The sequence below is a fragment of the Doryrhamphus excisus genome, linkage group LG2, assembly GCF_037039965.1.
Source record: "Doryrhamphus excisus strain RoL-2023G ecotype Guam linkage group LG2, RoL_Dexc_Guam_v1.1, whole genome shotgun sequence".
Classification (NCBI taxonomy): Eukaryota; Metazoa; Chordata; class Actinopteri; order Syngnathiformes; family Syngnathidae; genus Doryrhamphus; species Doryrhamphus excisus.
This window is the reverse complement of record NC_136358.1, coordinates 25,119,675-25,135,437: the sequence shown is the minus strand read 5'-3', so window position 1 is coordinate 25,135,437 and position 15,763 is coordinate 25,119,675. Positions and strand designations below refer to the sequence as shown.

Sequence of the window (15,763 nt, the reverse complement as noted above, 5' to 3'; positions counted from 1 at the left end):
TGGCGGTAATTGAATTGCAGAAAAAGATCGTTGCTTCCTCACAGAGTGACACAAGAAGCATGGCTGGAAGCAACACTGCTCCGTCACTCACCAGTTCTCTATCCAAACTTCAGTCTCTGAATGGACTATTTGCAATTTATAAAAAACATGGACCGACCTCTGCAGATGTCTTAAATAAACTCAAAGAAGTTTTACTGAAGGGTAAGGCAGAGGAACCGAGTAATAGATCTTATTTGTGTAGGCGAGCACTGATGCTCAGTTTGTCTTATAGAAGCCGGTGTGAACAACACGAACCCCAGGAAGAGGAAAAAACAGAATCTGAAGATGGGCCACGGAGGAACACTCGACAGTGCTGCTACAGGAGTATTGGGTAGGTATTATTTACCATTTTTTACGTTCAGGCGATACTGTTCAAGGGTGTCAATCACAGGCGTCATCAGCATGCAGGACGCTTTCTGATGACGTCACTGGTCAGTTCAATTTTTCTTGGGGAAATCAAGTGTAAACAAAAGAGTATAATCGAAATTCTTAGCATATATTAAGATACGGTTTTTTCTACAGAACTCAACTCTGTTTAGCCATCATAATTTGGAGTGAATAATGAGTAATGTAAAGCAGTGTCTCAGTCCACGCACTAGCATGTTTAGTGAACTACAATTGCACGTCAGTACCCGGATGTTGTAATCAACATGCTCCAAGTGGTGACTGGTAGTGATGTACATACTGAAATATCTTCATCTGTGATACCAGATATTTACTCTAAAATCCAAGTATCGATAATGTGATATGTCAGTCATTTAAGCTAATGTACTGTATATCTAATAATAATAATAATAATATATTCTAATAGTCATACAAGAATAATAATCCTCTCTCCCTTTCAGTTGTTGGTGTTGGAAACGGCACAAAAATGCTAAGCACAATGTTGTCCGGTTCAAAGGTGAGTCCAAGTAATTGATACCCACTGAAGTGATGATCTAATTATTATTAGCTGGAATTAATTACATTTTACCTACTGTGTATGCTCTCATGTAGACGGTACACACAATGAGCATTTTAATAGGCTTGATTGCATGTCTTGTCACTTAATGATGTATCCCAATTGTTCTTTTTACATAAGGGAGCTCAGGATAAATCATACCGTATGAAATGTTCTTGTTCTGGCAGAAATACACTGCTGTCGGGGAGCTGGGAAAAGCAACAGACACTCTTGATGCTACCGGCAGTGTTACTTTCGAGAAGGACTTTAGTATGTACAGTGCCCACCGATCCGTATTGAAGTCCGCAAAATGTCTGTCCTCGCCTGTTTTATGGTAGGTTTTTGTTTTTGTTTTCATACAGAGCACATTACCAGGTTGGACATGGAGGAGAAGCTGCACAGTTTTGTTGGTGATATCATGCAAGTCCCGCCACTGTAAGACTCAACCCTGCCTAAATGTAATCCAGTACATGAAATTACGGTGTTTTTGTTGTCTTTCTGAAGCTACAGTTGATCTGTCAAAGTACCTTTTACAAGTACACACATACATTCATTCATTCATTTTCTACCGCTTATCCTCACGAGGGTTGCGGGGGTTGCTGGAGACAAACAACCATTCACACTCACATTCATACCTATGGACAATTTGGAGTGGCCAATTAACCTAGCATGTTTTTGGAATGTGGGAGGAAACCGGAGTACCCGGAGAAAACCCACGCATGCACGGGGAGAACATGCAAACTCCACACAGAGATGGCCGAGGGTGGGATTGAGCTCGGGACTCCTAGCTGTGAGGTCTGCGCGCTAACCACTTGACCGCCGTGCAGCCCTACACACATACAGCAGTGGGAAAAAAGTATTGGCCCCCTTCCTGATTTTTATTTTTTTTTCATGTTTGTCACATTTAAAAACATAATTTAACTGACATGAGAGCCTTTATCCACAAATGGCAAAAAACATGTAACAGTGCTGAACCTTCCCAGAAGTGGCCAGCCAACCTAATCACCCCAAGAGCGCAAAAGTCACAAAAGACCCCACAACAACATCCAAAGAACTGCAGGCCTCACTTGCCTCAGTTAAGGTCAGTGTTCCTGAGTCCACCATAAGAAAGACACTGGGTAAATACGGCCCAACCACTTATTAGCTTCAGGGGCCAATGAAAACACTGACCCAGAGTGTACCTTTTTCATTTTAAACTAGATTGAGTTATTTTGGGATTTTACTGATGCAGGAGGTAAGTGTGCTGATTGATTCCATTATTAGTGTTTTTATTCATTTAGATACTCCGCTTTGAAAAAAGATGGCCAACGGCTGTCTGTGCTCCTGAAGAAAGGTCACAAGGTTGAGGCGAAACCAGCAAGACCTGTCACGGTGTACAACTTGACGCTGCATGAGTTCAAGCCCCCTCTCTTCACTCTTGGTGTGTACTTGTTGAACCATCCGTCTTGTCCTTTGTAAGGTCACATCGTTCATAAGTTAGCCTATTTATGTTTTAATTCATGGCAGATATTGAATGCGGAGGTGGATTTTACGTCAGAAGCCTGGTGGACGACCTGGGAAAAGGTGTGTTCCTAATTCTTAATTTGCAGAACGATGCCCGCTAACAGCTGACATTTTTCTGTGTGTCTGCTGCAGCGCTGTCATCGTGTGCTCACGTCAAGGAGCTGATCCGTACCAAGCATGGCCAGTTCACCTTGGAGCATCACGCATTACACGAAGAGCACTGGACACTGGAACATATTGCCAAATCGCTGCAGTGTCCGGACAATGTGGCAACACCTGAGACACCATGTAAAGATATAAATTCCCCTGTGGGGTAACATTCAGGTTCTTCATAGTCACTGTCATTGGCCTTCATGGAAGATAATAGCAGGATAGTATTTAATTTTATATAATGTGCGAATTATGGTTATTTTCACATTTAATGGATTCATTATTTATAGAAATATTAGCTTTCATCAGTGACTTGCCCACTGGTAGTACTTGCAATTTTTGTTTCAATATTTTTCATTGTAATGGAAGTGCCAATACTCCTTTCATCAGGCAGTCCCTCATGGTTTGCTTGAATGAATGTGAAGCTTTATTTACTTTAGTTATTTTTACTGCAAAATTGTACGTGGATAAAAAAAAAAAAAAGTCACAAAATATGGGGATACACGTAGGTTGCTCTTTCTCTTTAAACTCCTTTATTTGTAATACAAATACCTCTGAATTTTTAAGTTGAGGATGTCCAAAATACGACCCGGGGAGGCTTTTTTCAAAATGATTGGCCCTTGGCGTATTCTCAAAATAATAGTTCAAACCATGACATTAAATTTACATGCAGCAATAACATTTGCAGATGCATAACTACAATGTGTACACCTTTTCTTTCTTTTCCTCCTTATTTGCATCACCCGGTGTACCTTGCCGTGACAAGCAGAGCCAGCAAAGGAAAAATATTGAGTTTTGAAATAAGACTATGAATATTATGAACTTTAAAAATGATCTCCAATTCAATTTTTTTTTCATTCCGGTGGTATTTTTGTGAGCCAAGCTGAGCTATTTCACTATTGCTAATTTTTTAAAGGGTGCAACACTCCGTTTCTACCACAAGGGGGTGCAAATTCACCATAAATCAGTTTCAAGCGATTGTTAACCATAACATTGAAGACACTCTACTAAGCCGAGTATAAACCAATGAATTTTTAAAGGGCTGAATAGTTGGGTAGCAAGGCAACCTTAAGGTCGTTATACTCTTTAGAATGGAAGGCTTCATCTCCAGCAGTGCACAGGGTTCAGGGTGGTCCATCCGTCCACTATGTACTCCTGATTAAAAGTTTGAGATCAGTTGAAAAATGGCAATAATTCACATTTTGCAGTGAGGTTCTAAGTACAGCTTCACAATGCAAAAATAAGATATGGGAGTGAATATAAAAAATATGAGCAATGTATTTCAAACGGGCATTAAAGTGAAATATAGGTTGTTCATTAGTTGATAGAAAGTTTAGAGGACGATTATGCAAATTGTCTGTCTCAGCTACACACAATAACACTCATAGAAAACTTTCTAGATCTTTCATGATCTGCACATATTTCATCTGTATTTCCTTGTCTGTTTTTATTTATTCCACCCACGGCCCCATGCCCCCGCCGCTGTGATTGGTCACACTCCTACCTTCATTCACCTTAGCTAACAATATAGCATAAGCAGAGCTGTGTGTGTGGGGGGGGGGGCATCCGACAGCATATCAGGCCTACAGGCTCCCTGTGATGTCACAGTCAGCCAGCGTTAGAAAAAGCTCTCTGTAATGGAACGTTAAGAGCATCCCAAACTTTTTTCATGCCTCACTTCCAAATACGCATACCTAATTATCTGAAACTTTGGCATCGTTTAACACAAGAATACAACATTTATAGGTAAAAAAAAAAAAAGTGTAAAAAGCAGGGCCTTCGGTCATGACGGGTGCCCCCTAATATGACCAATAGCCTGCAAGAAGGAGCACTGGTATCAGTCTGAGAATTCATTGTAAACACTACTGATGGAATTATTGTGTTTAATCTGAAGTACTGAAGTTCTTGTCATGTTGATGCAGGGTCAAAGTACGGTCACAGGGGCCCAAACCGGAATTGGATACTAACTTTTCGCCTGGAAAAACATCTGTAAAGGTTTTCAATCCAAGCTGAGTTCAATCACAGCAACTGGACAACAGTTGTCATTTTTATTTCACGCTTTCGAACCAAAAAAAAAGTCCAAAACCGTGGCCACTCTGATGGTAAACCCCTGTCAGAACAGCAGCCATCCATCTTTAGTGGACATGAGTCTGACGCCACGGGAAGCTGCCCCGGATCAATGGGTTGCAATGATTGTCTCAGTCCAAATATTGGCCGTTTCGTGTTGTCTTTCATGTCTTCAAGGCTCTTCATATCCATGTTTGCTCGAGGGTTCTTTTTATCTAAATTACTGCCGCTGGAAAGTTGCAATTAGCGGTGCGCGCTTTGGTGGTGGTGGTAGTGGGGGGGGCGGAGTGGGTGTAGTGGAACAATCGGATTCGATAAGTGAGCTCATTTATCAGTCGATAAGCGTTTTGTCTTCCACGCAACACACGCGACGTGACGTGTGGCCGTTTCATTCATGACGACCGAGCTATCGTGGGTTGGACATCCGTGGATGTGGACACCCACCCATCAAGTCAAAGCGCTGCCTCTCCAATGACGTCACAAATATGCCTGTAGAGCCAGGGAAATATTACTTTATTTTTAAAATTATTGTGAAAGTTGATAAATTAATTTCTATTTTAATTAACTGTATGCCCCCCTTAACTGATGCCAACTGCTATCTCGGCAGTTGCAAACACTCAAATCCTGAGTTAATCACTGAGGGGTGTACAAATTGCGGCTGGGGGGCCACTTCCAGCCCTATAGTTTAAATTATTAAAACAAAAATCCTATTTTTTGAAAGTCATATGGAAAATGGACCCACACAGCTGTATAGAAGTGTGTACATGAACAGTAATATGTATAAAATTTACATATAACTTGTGATGCATTCAAGGATCGTCAAAAAAGTAGGAAATTGTAGTGCTGAAAGGAAAACATGATCGAGGAAACATTCAAACACTTTTCTAACACAGCACTGTTTCTCTGTTCTGTCATGCCAATCACAGGGCACATATAGACAAACAACCATTCACACTCACATTCATACCTATGGACAATTTGGAGTGGCCAATTAACCTAGCATGTTTTTGGAATGTGGGAGGAAACCGGAGTACCTGGAGAAAACCAGGTATCAGAGGGTGGAATTGAACCCTGGCCTCCTAGCTGTGAGGTCTGCGCGCTAACCACTAGACCGCCGTGCTGCCGAGCTTTAAATTATTAAAACAAAAATCCTATTTTTTAAAAGTCATATGGAAAATATGTGTGGACCCGCACAGCTGTATAGAAGTGTGTACATGTACATTAATATGTATAAACTTTACATATAACTTGTGGTGCGTTCAAGGGTCATCAAATAAAGTAGGAAATGTTAGCGCTGAAAGGAAAACATGATCGAGGAAACATTCAAACACTTTTCTAACACAGCACTGTTTCTCTGTTCTGTCATGTATTTAAGTCAGGGCCAGCAAAGCCTTCTCTGCTGGCCTAACCATGACCAGAAGCACTGACTTGCATTCATTCATTCATTTTGTACCGCTTATCCTCACAAGGTTCACGGGGGGTGCTGGCGCCTATCCCAGCTGTCTTCGGGCGAGAGGCGGGGTACACCCTGGACTGGTGGCCAGCCAATCACAGGGCACATATAGACAAACAACCATTCACACTCACATTCATACCTATGGACAATTTGGAGTCGCTAATTAACCTAGCATGTTTTTGGAATGTGGGAGGAAACCGGAGTACACAGAGAAAACCCACGCATGCACGGGGAGAACATGCAAACTCCACACAGAGACTCCTCACTGTGAGGTCTGCGCGCTAACCACTAGTCCACCGTGCAGCCCACTGACTTGCATTTCAAACTTAAATTATAGAACTATTAATTCATCCCATTCAGAATATATGATCTTTATGTAGTCTATGTTGGATATTTTTGGATATTCAAGATTCAGATATCAGATTTCAGTTTCCCATTGTTCCCATTGTTCCCATTATGAATGGAATCTCTCCAATCCAGCTCATGTCAAATACACACAATTAAAAATGAGGCTGTTTTTTCCTGGTTGTTTTTAACCAGACTTCTGATTTGCCTTTCAGGGCCAGCTTGCAGGCCCCCAAATCCTGATTGGTCGATCAGAGCAAAAACTGTTCAACAAGATTAGTTGCTGCCTTGGAGGAGAAACAGACATTTCAGCTTAGTAGATGCACACATTTACTATCAGTGTATAATATATACACTGTATATATACATATATATAATATATGTAATTAAACTAAAACAAAAACACCTATTTTCATTTGTTTTTTGCCCACAATGACCAAAATAGATATCTGCGAAAACAAACATATATAAGAAAAATTGAAAAAATGTCTATTTCATCACGCTAGAGTCGATTCAATAAGTGTGATTGCATGTGCAAGTGTGCATTGGGTCGATCTGTGAGCCAATCAGAAGCGTCCGCGGTCACCTGCAGGAAAGGGCCGGTCCATTTATCGCCCCCCTTCTGCGTCTGTAGCACAGATAGCGGTCCAACAGTTGGAGCAAGTCGTTTAGGAACTCCTCAAAACAACTTCCTCACTTGACTGACATTTTTGACTTAACGGATAAAGCGAATGTTTTTTTTTTTATGCTGGAAATCGTGTGAGATTTTGTCAAGATTGAGGGAACGCAGCCACCATGAGTGTCCCCCTTTACGCACCGACTCCAATCCAGCAAGCTCATCCGACTCCCTTCTACATTGAAGATATTCTAGGAAAGAACACCTCCTCCTCCTCCTCATGCTCCTCCACTGCTCCGGTCCTTCCGTCACCCAACTCTTCCTTTACAAGTTTCATCTCACCTTACCGGACTCCTCTTTACGAACCCACGCCGATCCACCCTGCGCTGACCCACCAGGCTGCTGCTGCTTTGACGGCCTCCTACGCTTCCTCTGCCGGGGCTTTCGCCGGCTCTATGTACCCCTTCCACCACCAGCAACACCACCGAGCTGTGGGGGAGTACGCCCAGGCCTTGCTAAGACACGACCCACTCGGTGAGTGTTTCAATTCGGATCACATCCATTCAGTGTCTTGTCAAATCTGGGAAAGAAGAATAAAGTAGTAAACATCTTCATGTGAATGCAAATAGTACACACTTTGCACACATAGCAGAGGTGTCCAAAGTGCAGCCCGGGGGGTCATTTGTGGCCCCTGCATGTTTTTGTGTTGGCCTTTGAAAAATAGCATTTCACAAGACCAGGGAAAAAACACAAAAAATGCAAAAATATGCAATTATTTTACATGAATAAAGTCATAATATAAGGAGACATGTCATCTAACAAGAAATGTTACAAAGAGAAATAATATTTTAGTAGAAATATTAAAGATAAACCACAAAAGTTGCCATTTTTGGAAAATAAGCTCAAGGAAAAAAGTTATAATGATACAGTTAAAATGTAAAGTCATCAGTACAATAATAAAAGTTAGAAGAAAGTTGAAATAGAAAAATACAACAGCAGAAAATGGAACGAAAAAAAAATTAATTTCTCATTTTTCCTCATGACAGCCCGACCAATAGTAGCACAGAGTTGAAATATTAAAGCATATTTTATTTTTAAGTCATAATAGTATGGGAAACAAAACAAAATAAGTTGTATTTTGGGGGAAAAAGTTATTATATGATGGGAATAAAGTCCTATCATGTAAAAGAACAATTAATGATGATTTTAATAGCGATTAATCGATTGATTATCTAATACAAATGTATCATGTCTGCTTTTGTTGATGACAATTAATGGAAATTAGAAAATATTCACATTGCAGAGGCTGAAATCAGAGGATGACATGACTGGATGACTAAAATAGTTAATTAATTGGCTATTCGATTAACCATAGATTAATTGGTGCATATTTTTTGTAGTAAAAATATGCATTTCCACCTAAATCACAAAACAGTTGCAGTTTTTTCTTGAGCTATACTCATTTGCATATCTACATGTGTTGCTTTAAGAAATATCAAAGTGCCCCCCCCCTTCCATTTTTCATTATGTGGCCCTCAGTGGCACTGCAGGACCTGGCAACACAGATGGACTCCCACTGCAGGGCATACACAAGTGACAAATGCAATATTTCATAAAGAACGTTCCAACTGTTGTGGGGGGGGGGGGTGTCCTGCCTCTTCTTCTGACTTTGCTTCAGTAGTTTTGCACATGTGCATCACGCTTGAGCGTGCATGCGTATCAAAGTGGAAGGGATCATTTTCACAGAAATAGGGGTGCAAGTCTGACTCTCCACTCAATAGTCTGCTTTTCGTGCTGATGGTGTGCTTTTGCGTGTTTCTTATGTGGCAACCTTGACTCGTCTTCCTGGTTTCTATTGTTCTGGAAACATCAGAGGATTTTGCGTGTGCTTGTGCGTCAAAGCCAACTGACAGACTCCATGTTTTCATTGCGTCTATATCCTATATTGTTAGTGATGCGTGGGTGTTGGAGATTTGAATTGTTTGGTAGCATTCTTGATAGAAATTCTTTTAAGTCATGTGACTTAAAGTGCCGGTGGTGCTTTTTTTTTTTTGTTCCCTTGTACGGAAGCCCCTTGGAGTAAAATCTGGCCTCCAAAAGCTGTTGAATGTTTTCCTGTCTCACTCCGACCAGCCGCTTCCTCGGCAGGCCGCTGCACGCTGCTGATTATTTTATCGACATCCTCAATACAGACACATTCAGGAAACACTCGGCCTCTGATAGCCCGGGATCCGTTTTTCACATATTGTTGCACTTCCTCTGCACGGACCGGCGAGGATGTGGCTGACTTTGCTAGATTACAAACGTGGAAGCCATCAAGGCCGTGAATGCAACACGGACATTTTCATCCATATGTCGTCAGTCTGGAGATAATATACACATGTAATATACATAACGGTCCAATAAATACAAAATATTTGTACGATACTATATAAATTCAATTAAAACATCAAATATTTAAGTTATTTTTAGGCCTAAATTTCGGGAAATGTGTTTTTAAAATCACGCTGGCTGTACCAGGTGTCTCAAAAATATTTATTTTGAAGTTAATACAACAAATATTATACATATAAATATACATACAGTTAAATAAAAGTGTATAATGTAATATTACATAATAAGGAAACCGTGTCCCGTTTTATTAGGTTTTTTTTTTGTAGTCCTAATTGCATCCTCGATGCATTAATTGCATTTGAAGTGTTTTTACTGGTTTCGAGTCTGGTTTCCTGTCGAGTTAATGGCGAGGAACAAACAATAGCAAGAGAGAAGGGTCGTGACAGAGACTTCAACTATGGCCAAATATCCGCATCATGTGCTTCCTGCTTTGTGGTGTGATTATGGGCGAAGGCATCCACCGACACACACACGCACGTCCTCTTCTCATTTACACAATCAAAGTCCACTTTGTGGGCGAAAGTGTTCATTGTTGGCGGCCTGCGGACCATATTACTGTTAATACGGCTCCGGAAAATATACATGGAATAATTAAGTGGGATCCACTTGCTATGTATATCTCATGCTTAGTTTAGCTTTTTATTTAAATCAAAGTACAATTTTAATATAGTGAGGCACAGACCAAAGTCCCTATAGAAACACGCTGGAGTCATCATTTGTTGTTTTTGTTATTTTTACATTTATGTATGTTTTAACGTCGTTTGCAGAGTGTAGGTTATTGTGTTTAATCACCATTTAATGCTTTTAGCATGTGCAACGTTAATTTATGCAGGACTTGCTGATTGGTTGTGAGAAATCACGTGGTTGTATTGCCTCGTGCAGCATGGCGCCTCTTTAGTTAGCATACATTGGTCCTTTGTCTATAAAAGTCAGCAAGTTCGATATCCCTTTGAGATATGTTGATTCTCTATCAAATTTAAAACACAATTTTGTATCAGTATTGATGTGTGTATATATATGTGTGTTTTAAAACGAGAGAAATTAAAACATGAAACCATAACTTAACATAGTAAGGCAATAGTGAGCCAGATGTATATGGTGGATGTCCTGACAGTTAATGAAGGGTCCCAAAATTGGGCCTAAAAATGTAAGACAAGAAATCAAACAATTCACATTTGGTTTTTTATTGCATTAATACAGTATTTAATTCAAAAAGATATGCATCCTCCTGTGTATGTTTTATTGGTCAGGGTGCTCACAGTGTACTGTATCATGTCACATGCTCATTGTATGTATGTATTTTATATATGTATTAAATAAGACTATCTGTGCCTTTGTCTAAAAGGGAAACCTCTGTTGTGGACCCCCTTTATCCAGCGGCCCTTACATAAGCGAAAAGGCGGTCAGGTTCGCTTTTCCAACGACCAAACCATCGAACTGGAGAAGAAATTTGAGATCCAGAAGTACCTTTCGCCGCCAGAGAGGAAAAGACTGGCCAAGATGCTACAGCTCAGCGAGCGACAGGTGAGAGGAGGCAGTAGTACTCAATCAAGTACTATCAATCGCGAGTCAGAGCTTGTCAACCCATTAGATATTGCAGGAGGTCATTTTATGTAACAGTGTAAGAACATAACAGTCTGAATCACAGTGTAATCTCACTAAGAACACTAAACTCATCACACAGCAACTTAACACTCAAAAAGGTATATATGCCAAATATAAAAAAATTGTACCAATATGAGTTTGAATTGAACCCCTCCTAACTATTTAAAACTTTTCCCATAATGTATTGCACCTGAGCAACACATTCATTAACAAGCTGCAATGACATCAGCCTCCCTCTGATTTCTGGGCACCTTCGGCTCCCTCTGGTGGACAAAGGCAACATTGCCATGCCATCCAAATCCAAATGAATCCACATCCAAATGAAATGTTTTTTAACTTGTATTGGTACATGTACTCTGTAGTACCCTTAGGAACCGAATAGCGTACATAGTATACAGACGGAAGTGTGAGCGTTAGCAGCAGATAAGGGATTTGCTTCTAATTGTGACAATGTAACCAAAATATATTTGGTGATTTGGTGAGTAAATACATTTTGGTCATTTTGTTTTTCAGGTTAAAACCTGGTTCCAAAATCGCCGTGCAAAGTGGCGAAGACTCAAACAGGTTGGTGCTCTTCACTTCATACGATAAACGCTACTTTATGCATGATTCTAATTTCATATTCAATGGGTCAGGAAAATCCCCAAGCAACGAAGAGAGAGGAGGATGTCAGTAGTGCCAAAGGAGAAGGGACATCCGACCCGTCCGGGGTCCAGGGTCCAGAGCAGAAACGGACTGCATCCCCCGGCATGACTTTGGCGGTCCACAATGTGCGATCAATGTCACCACAACAGTCCCTCACGGAGCCGGAATCAAATCTTTCAGAAGACACAGACCTGGAGCTGGACATTGAGGAAGACCATGAGGATACTTTGAACCGCCAGCTTTGAGTGTGAAGACCGTGAGGACTCGGACCAATGCTGAGACGCTGACAGATCATTCTATTCCCTGACATGAAACATGGTCCAAACACAGTGAACAGGGAGCCAACATTTTGTACATAAGTTACATAAGAAGATTGTTACTGTATCTCATGGTACTGTCAATTAATAGACTAGAAACTTATTCTGTATGTTGTTTTAAATGTAAAGAATCATGAAGTAAACGTGTTCATGTGTCAATGAGTGTGATTTCTATTATACTCTTTTTTTGTGTGTGGAAAATGTGTGGAAAACTTTATTAGCGATAAAATTAAAATTGAAATACTACGTCACATGTGGTGAGGTTCATGGCTGGTGAGGCACTACTCTATCTGATGCTTTGTTGTAAAAGTCTGATCTCTCTCTGGTGAGCTTGGGTAAATAATTTGACATCTTGTCAGTGGGATTCATTCATCAGAGCATAAAATATATATTTAATGAGTTTCCAGCTGGTGTTGCTACTGTAATAAAACACAAACAGACAAAAAATACAGACTTTTTTTCCTCTTCATGCGGCATTGAAATTGGATGGATGGGAAAGTGTCAGAGTGTCAAAGTGACAGTGTCATCTCACTAAGAACACTAAACTCATCACACAGCAACTTAACACTCAAAAAGGTATATATGCCAAATATACAAACTTGTACCAATATGAGTTTGGAAAGTCCGGTTCCCTCCCACATTCCAAAAACATGCTAGGTTAATTAGCGACTCCAAATTGTCCATAGGTATGAATGTGAGTGTGAATGGTTGTTTGTCTATATGTGCCCAGTGATTGGCTGGCCACCAGTCCAGGGTGTACCCCGCCTCTCGCCCGAAGACAGCTAGGATAGGCTCAAGCACCCCCGTGACCCTCGTGAGGATAAGCGGCAGAAAATGAATGAATGAATGCCGTTTTATTGAAAATTCACCATTCATAATTTTTTCAGAGTAATTTATTGTCGCTATGCTGTTGTGCTAAGTTTTCTTTTTATGATGCATACCATCTTGAGCCATAAAATCTGCTGTTATTATTACAGGTTTATTACAATGTAGATTGGAGATTCATTTGTATTTGGTTCTCTGACTTTTGGTTTGATCCCACCAACCCTACAAAGAAGCGTGTTGCGAAAGACACCATTGTTGGCACAATAATTCGATAATGGAAGAAATACAAGATAAGAGTCGAGGCAGTCTTCCACCTCCTGGTGTGACAATAATTCTCTGAGATGCTTTTTCTCGACGTGACTCAAGACTGATGTACTAGACCAGGGGTGGGCAAACTACGGCCCGGGGGCCACATCCGGCCCGCCATAGGGTTGGAATACGGCCCGTCCAATCTTTCCAAAGTATTTCATTTAAACTCAACATACAACCTGGCATCATGGCCTGACCCAACCTTTTGATGGTTTTATCAATTTCGTTTTTTGACATGGTCTGTTGTTTACAAAATGCTCCTGAAAAAAGGGACACAAGCACATAATAATAATAATAATTGTTATTATTATTAGATTATTATAATTATTATTAGAACTATTATGATTATTATAATTATTATATTAATGCTAATTATTATATCAATTATATATAATATTATTGTTATATTTGCATATTTTACATAATAATTATTATTTTAATTTTATTGTAATTATTATAATATTTTATTATTTTTAAAATATTTAAATATAAATATAAAATAATAAATAATAATAGCAGATTGCATGACAATTTTACAGATACAATAATACCAGGTGGACTGTTACGTGTAAAATATATAGTCTGCCCCCCGTAAATTTTGTCATATCAATGCGGCCCGCGAGTCAAAAAGTTTGCCCACCCCTGTACTAGACTCAAGACTGAGTCCACGAGTTAGACACAGAAATGTTTGCATGATATTAATCTGATTCACTGTCGCACCGTTTTTTGAGAAATCAAGGATGGGCCACAGATTAACAAACTGTGGAGTCCATGTCAATGCTAGTCCCATCACCGCATTCAAATATCTTATCATCGAGGCCTCATGCAAACACTGTGAGTGGGAGTTTTTCAGTAAGCAGATTAGGTTAATGATTTAGTGAACTCTCAGAACAACAGGGACAGATAGCAGCACCACTGATTGATCATACAATATGTGCTCATAGTGCTCGATTATAAAGCTTGAAAAAAAAATCATGAAAACCCAAGTACGGACTTGGACAGGAGGGTCGTGGTCTTTGTGAAATCGGAGACTATATTTGGAGTGTGTGGTAATTTTGAGGTCATAATTGCATTTGCACAATACCTTTGGCTCTATTATGAAGGTTCAATGGCCTCACACTCGTATGGTTCTTCCAAAACCAACAGTATGCTCATCGATCATAGCCACTGTATTGTGTAATGCTTCACAAATTTCTCAGGGTAAAGTCAACAGTCGGAGGACGAAGGGTTGACGGGTGAAATGTTCAATAGCACACTTATTCACTCGCAGCATACTTCAGGATACGACAGCACAATTGAAGGAAAACTGTCCGAAGTTCTTCCTTTGAAATTCGGTTCCATAGCTTACTGAATAGATTAGGTTCTATTGGCGCTTCTTCCTCTGTGGAACCTTTCATCTGCCAAAGAGGTCATAAAAAAAGAGGTCAAAAAAAAAAAAAAGATTAAAGACGCACCTTTTTAATCAGGGTTTTAAGTAATATTTTTAAGCTTTTCTTATGTTTTTATCTTTTTAGTCATATTTTATGCTCTTATTCTTCAGCTTTTAACTCCAGTGTTATGTTTTTATCTTTTTAGTCATATTTTTTGTTCTTGGTCTTCAGCTTTTAACTCCAGTGTTATGTTTTTATCTTTTTAGTCCTATTTTATGCTCTTAGTCTTCAGCTTTTAACTCCAGTGTTTTGTTTTTATCTTTTTAGTCCTATTTTTTGCTCTTGGTCTTCAGCTTTTAATTCCAGTGTTTTGTTTTTATCTTTTTAGTCCTATTTTATGCTCTTAGTCTTCAGCTTTTAACTGCAGTGTTTTGTTTTTATCTTTTTAGTCATATTTTTTGCTCTTAGTCTTCAGCTTTCAACTCCAGTGTTTTGTTTTTATCTTTTTAGTCATATTTTTTGCTCTTGGTCTTCAGCTTTTAACTCCAGTGTTATGTTTTTATCTTTTTAGTCATATTTTATGCTCTTGGTCTTCAGCTTCTAACTCCAGTGTTTCCTCGGGGGGGGGTCCTCCACACTGGGGGCTGTTCGGGTCTGCTGAGGGGGTGCCATCCTTGGGTCCCTTCGACACGGCCGGCTGGGGGTTCCTCCCTTTAATGTGGGCGTCCGCCCGTCTATCGGAGTCGGGGGGGCCCGGGTGCTGGTCCTCCGATGGCACGGCCTGCAGCTCCTCCCAGTGTGGACGGGCCCCAAAGGTGGCGTTTCCTTGTTCCTCAGTGCCATGCCATGTCTCCCTACTGTGTGTGATTGTGTGCTTGCGTGTGTGTGTGTGTGTGTGTGGGTCTAGTATGGAGGGTGGGAAGGAGGGGCTTTCTTTTGTTTCATTGTTTTTTTCTTTTAATTGTGGAAATTGTGTTATTTCTGTAAAGCACTTTGTGTTGCATTTCTTTGCAGGAAAAGTGCTGTACAAATAAAGTTGATTTGATTTGATGTGACACCAGGTGCTTCATCTGAACAATTCTGATGTTCACTCAGTGTGAATACTAGTGACTTTGTATCACCTGTTTAACACAATCCTCGGGACAGTATTGGAACAGTTGAGTAGGAATCTATGAGTCGTGT

The 15,763-nt window shown here is 40.1% G+C and overlaps 2 protein-coding genes across 2 annotated transcripts; both read left to right on the top strand.

Annotated features, from left to right (window-relative positions):
• The first annotated feature begins 20 nt into the window (after nt 1–20).
• Nucleotides 21–3,363, top strand: trub1 (TruB pseudouridine (psi) synthase family member 1). The gene is made up of 8 exons (XM_058061909.2): nt 21–201; nt 272–370; nt 885–940; nt 1,168–1,249; nt 1,342–1,414; nt 2,260–2,399; nt 2,486–2,542; nt 2,615–3,363. Exons 1-8 carry the CDS (start codon nt 60–62, stop codon nt 2,797–2,799), a joined length of 834 nt encoding a protein of 277 aa, XP_057917892.2. The 5' UTR covers nt 21–59; the 3' UTR covers nt 2,800–3,363.
• A 3,788-nt stretch (nt 3,364–7,151) lies between these two features.
• On the top strand, nt 7,152–12,510 carry hhex (hematopoietically expressed homeobox). Its single transcript, XM_058061890.2, has 4 exons — nt 7,152–7,650; nt 10,856–11,034; nt 11,629–11,679; nt 11,751–12,510. Exons 1-4 carry the CDS (start codon nt 7,296–7,298, stop codon nt 12,003–12,005), a joined length of 840 nt encoding a protein of 279 aa, XP_057917873.2. The 5' UTR covers nt 7,152–7,295; the 3' UTR covers nt 12,006–12,510.
• The last annotated feature ends 3,253 nt before the right edge of the window (nt 12,511–15,763 follow it).

Excerpts from the sequence above, each read along its gene's own strand:
- hhex (XM_058061890.2), top strand. The coding sequence starts at position 7,296 with ATGAGTGTCCCCCTTTACGCACCGACTCCAATCCAGCAAGCTCATCCG. Across the intron at positions 7,651-10,855 it reads GCTAAGACACGACCCACTCG|GGAAACCTCTGTTGTGGACC; the intron begins GTGAGTGTTTCA and ends TTTGTCTAAAAG. Across the intron at positions 11,680-11,750 it reads AGTGGCGAAGACTCAAACAG|GAAAATCCCCAAGCAACGAA; the intron begins GTTGGTGCTCTT and ends TCAATGGGTCAG.
- trub1 (XM_058061909.2), top strand. The coding sequence starts at position 60 with ATGGCTGGAAGCAACACTGCTCCGTCACTCACCAGTTCTCTATCCAAA. Across the intron at positions 941-1,167 it reads CAATGTTGTCCGGTTCAAAG|AAATACACTGCTGTCGGGGA; the intron begins GTGAGTCCAAGT and ends TTGTTCTGGCAG. Across the intron at positions 1,415-2,259 it reads ATCATGCAAGTCCCGCCACT|ATACTCCGCTTTGAAAAAAG; the intron begins GTAAGACTCAAC and ends TTATTCATTTAG.